Source organism: Mytilus edulis, chromosome 4, assembly GCF_963676685.1.
Source record: "Mytilus edulis chromosome 4, xbMytEdul2.2, whole genome shotgun sequence".
Lineage (NCBI taxonomy): Eukaryota > Metazoa > Mollusca > Bivalvia > Mytilida > Mytilidae > Mytilus > Mytilus edulis.
In genome coordinates this window covers 6872690-6876852 of record NC_092347.1, presented here as the reverse complement: position 1 = coordinate 6876852, position 4163 = coordinate 6872690, and the positions used below count along the sequence as shown (strand labels likewise).

General features: G+C 32.3%; 1 protein-coding gene across 1 annotated transcript; it reads right to left on the bottom strand.

The window, feature by feature from the left end:
• Nucleotides 1-806: 806 nt before the first annotated feature.
• On the bottom strand, nucleotides 807-3199 carry LOC139518840 (E3 ubiquitin-protein ligase TRIM71-like). The gene has a single exon (XM_071310455.1). The coding sequence runs from the start codon at nucleotides 2799-2801 to the stop codon at nucleotides 882-884; it is 1920 nt and encodes a 639-aa protein (XP_071166556.1). The 5' UTR covers nucleotides 2802-3199; the 3' UTR covers nucleotides 807-881.
• Nucleotides 3200-4163: the final 964 nt, after the last annotated feature.

Sequence of the window (4163 nt, the reverse complement as noted above, 5' to 3'; positions counted from 1 at the left end):
AACAGAATCAATACACCACTTTGTTTTATGTTTGTACACGTTCAGTCGGCAACTAAACAAAGTATCTGTAACACTGTAACATTGTGAGCAATACATTGGGTTGTTGTCTCTTTGACACATTCCCCATTTCCATTCTAAATTTTATTATCAAATAAGACGAAACATGTGTGTTGAAAAAGTAATTGACCTGAAGAATTTTTTATCTCATTTTCTCCTATGAATACTAGCAAATATTATCAGAAGAATTGGAATTAATAATATATTTTTTTCAAAAGAAACACTGAAGTTCGTAAAATTGGTTTGAAACTTAACTTTAAGCATTATATGTGATACCTTAATGAAAGAACAAGACTGCAGTTCTGAAGGACATCCCCGGATTTGCAGATATTCTATCATGCATAATCTTGATCGCTTTTCCTATTCTGATATTTACGTTTATAATAAAAAAAAAGTTGGTTCAGTATCTAAACATTGTGAATATTTCTGTCGTATTTAGTAGCTTAATTTACTTTTATATTTCTTGATACTACAATGGTTTTAGGTTAGAATCAGAAGATGACAGGAGTCACAGGGTGCCATTATTAACCTATTCGTTGTTAATATAATTTTATACTTCGATTGATTGCTTTATATTATTTTTGCACATGATAATGACAGTGTTATATTGATATTATAAATGAATTTCATTGTTCAACTCGTTGAGTTGTACAGAGACGAGAAACGGTTTCACACAAAATCTGGACACTAAAATGATGATTAAAATACGTAGAAACTTTATGTTCAAGCAAACTTATGAAACAATAAAAATAAATCAAAAGGTTTTATATCATATTATTACAAATATTACGCTTACTACACACTAGAGTATGGAATGACGACTATTACTCGTAGAAAGCATGGTCCGGCTGTTTGAAATAATGAACACTAATTTTGCCGTCTTTGCTACCTATCCATAAAAGACCATCCCGACTTATTGCAATCGACCATGGTTTATAAATGCCATCATTGGTTGTCAGTACCTCATGTAACTCGCTGTCGTTGTCCCGAATCTTTAGAATTCTACTGTTCATATAATCTGCTAAATACAAACTTCCATTTTGATCAGTGCAAATACCACGAGGACATATTTTATCCTTCTTGTTATCAATTCCAGCAAAGAAATACTGCTTTTCAACATAGCCTACTTTGTTTAAAATTGTCAAACAGTTTCGTTTCCAGTCAGAGACTGCTACCAATCCATCATTTTTAATCACAACTCTGGCAGGATATTCAACTGTTGGATTACCAGCATATATTTGAATATCAGGAATTTCATACCTTGCTCCTGTCGGCATGATACGAACAATTTTATTACTGTGTGTGGAATCATGATCAAAGAAAGCGTTTTTCTCCGTCAAGCATACGTATATTGAGTCATCATTCTGATCAATAGCAACACCACGACAGCAAAGCTCTGTGTTAATGGAAGCAACTTCTTTTATATCTCTGTCAAACACTTTAACCATCTTTGACGCGTTTCCACTTATGATGATGTGTTGTTCTGTTGAGATGATATCGTCGGCTTGAATTCCCACACTGACCTGCTTATGAACTCGACCAGAAGAGTCATACAGTTTCATATCCCCTTCTCCGTCTATCACCCATAACCTCTCATCTTCCAATGGAATCATTGATAAAATAGTAGTGCTTTTCTCTGTATAAAAGTCATATATTGTTAGGTTTGTTTCATCGTCGAGCCCATCACCCACATGAACATCTCCGAAAAAAGGTAGAAGTTGATCGGCCGTTGCTTTTCCTGGTTTGAATACTGGATATTCATAAATATGAGATAATTTAAACTGAGCGTCATCTTTTTGATGTTTTAAACTCTCGAGAGATCTAGTGAGGAGATCACATGTATTTACGATTTCAATATCATCTGCTTTCTCATAAAGATTGCGCGAATGAAGTAAGAGCTCGGCGAATGATAGGATGTACTTTTCAAAAACCTCCATCTTCTGCTTTAATGGTTGGATCTGTTTTTTTGTTATGTCACGTGTTCTCTTAAGAAGTATATTTTTTATTTCCTCGACTATTGCTATAACTTGGTCTGCCATTTCTGTTACTTTCTTTACGGTGCGCTTTTCGCATTTTCTATTCTTTTCTATTTCATTGTTGAACATTTCCCTCCTCTCTGCTAGCCATACGAGATAGTTCTTATGTTCTCCGTGTTCTGATTTCCTTTTAAGTTTGTTTCTTAATTTAGATGCTACTTCCGATGCGTGTTTAGATGCATGATTTTTATGAGCTGTTAAATTACAGTGTTTGCAAATAAGTTGATTACATTCAACACAGTAATATACCATTTTCTCCTCAGGGTGAACTTTACAAAATAGATCCCTTGATACTCTTCCTGGTTTGCGTTGCTTATCGAAATCAACCAGATGGTGCTCCCTAGTGGTTGTGATTCCACCATGTGATCTTATACAACTTCTACAGAAATCTTGGTCACATTCAATACAGTGAGATTTGGCAAATTCCCTCTCACCACAAATTGAGCAGTGAGTGCCAAATTTAACAGCAGAAAAGTCAATATAAATATTCTTTTTTAGATCTTTCACTTTTTTTGGTCTTTCTGTTTTTTTATCACATAATGGACATTCAATGTGTGTTTCCTCGAATGTTTCAGTATATGCTTCCAAACAATCCAAGCAAAATGAATGACAACAGTCTAACAGTCTTGGATCTTTAAACGGTTCTAGACAGAGAAAACATTTCACATTCTTCAATAACAACTCCGTTACACGATCTCTAGCAGACATGGTGCCTTCATACACAAGTTAACACAAATGACAAAATTTTCTTATTATTCATTTTCATTTTCATTTTGGTTGCTATCATCTGTAATCAATGACCATCCTCTTTCCATTTTAAAGTAGGATGGTTAAATATTTAATATTTGATCTTCAAAGTATGTAAATATGAACTCGAATTTGTTCTATTTGATGAAGGGATTGTATTTCAATTGTCCACATGAATTCTCTACGAGGAAAAAGTAAACATGGTCCGAATTTATTCATCTGCCACTGTTCCATTTTTTAAATCCATAAATTCACATATATCGTGCTACTATTTTTCGTAAACTTCCAAAAACTTCCGCTTAATTAGTCTGTAAATCATATTGACTGAAATTTTTTATCATTTATTAAACAGATTTTTCTATTTTAAATGAAATAGGCACGTTTAAATTGTTTACAATCGATGTTACCATGGACAAACAATATATCTGGAAAATAAATGCACTTTTTTATATGATATTGCAATACAATTTCGTTGAACAAATATGTCAATTATTCATTTCAATGGATTTTTCGCCGTTTTTAATTAATTGATGTTTTATTTTTCATATAAAACCCTTTCCCTTTGTTATACCTTTTCAACATCAGCGTTTGTTTCATAAAATTTGACCCAACAAATGTTTTATTGATGTTTTGATCTAATTTGAAACACATTTTAGATCGTTGTTGTGGTTAATTAATTCATTGTGATATAATTTGATTTTCATCAGGAACTATAATCAATAATCAGACCAACAGACTTTAATATACTTCCTCGTATACTTTCATTTGATAATGAGGTAGTATGTATGTTAGTTGTATTCCCTGTTCTAAGAATCTTCTGAAGGAAACGAAAGTTTTTTAAACAGTTAATTTATAAATATGACCATATCAGTGATAATAGTTATCAAAGGTACCAGGATTATAACTTAATACGCCAGACACGCGCGTTTCGTCTACATAAGACTCATCAGTGACGCTCATATCAAAATAGTTGTAAAGCCAAACAAGTAAAAAGTTGACATACGCAAGAATGAAGGACATTTAATTTTTTACATTAATCAGATCACGTGATATCTCATTGATAAATCGTGGGGCGTATGTCATTTGCGCCGATTTTATATTTATATAAATAGTTATCATTGATTTAAATGAGAAACACTTATACCCTGTTATAATTTGTAATATATCTTTTTTACCTTAAATGTGATAAAAAAAAAAAATGTCCATAGCAAATGAACATTAAGAAGGACTCCAAATATTATTCTTCAAAACAAATAATTTTAAGTCAGCGTTTACTGTTGTCAATGGCCATTTGAAAATAGCATATATATGTGTTTCTTTTTC

Excerpts from the sequence above, each read along its gene's own strand:
- LOC139518840 (XM_071310455.1), bottom strand. The coding sequence starts at position 2,801 with ATGTCTGCTAGAGATCGTGTAACGGAGTTGTTATTGAAGAATGTGAAA.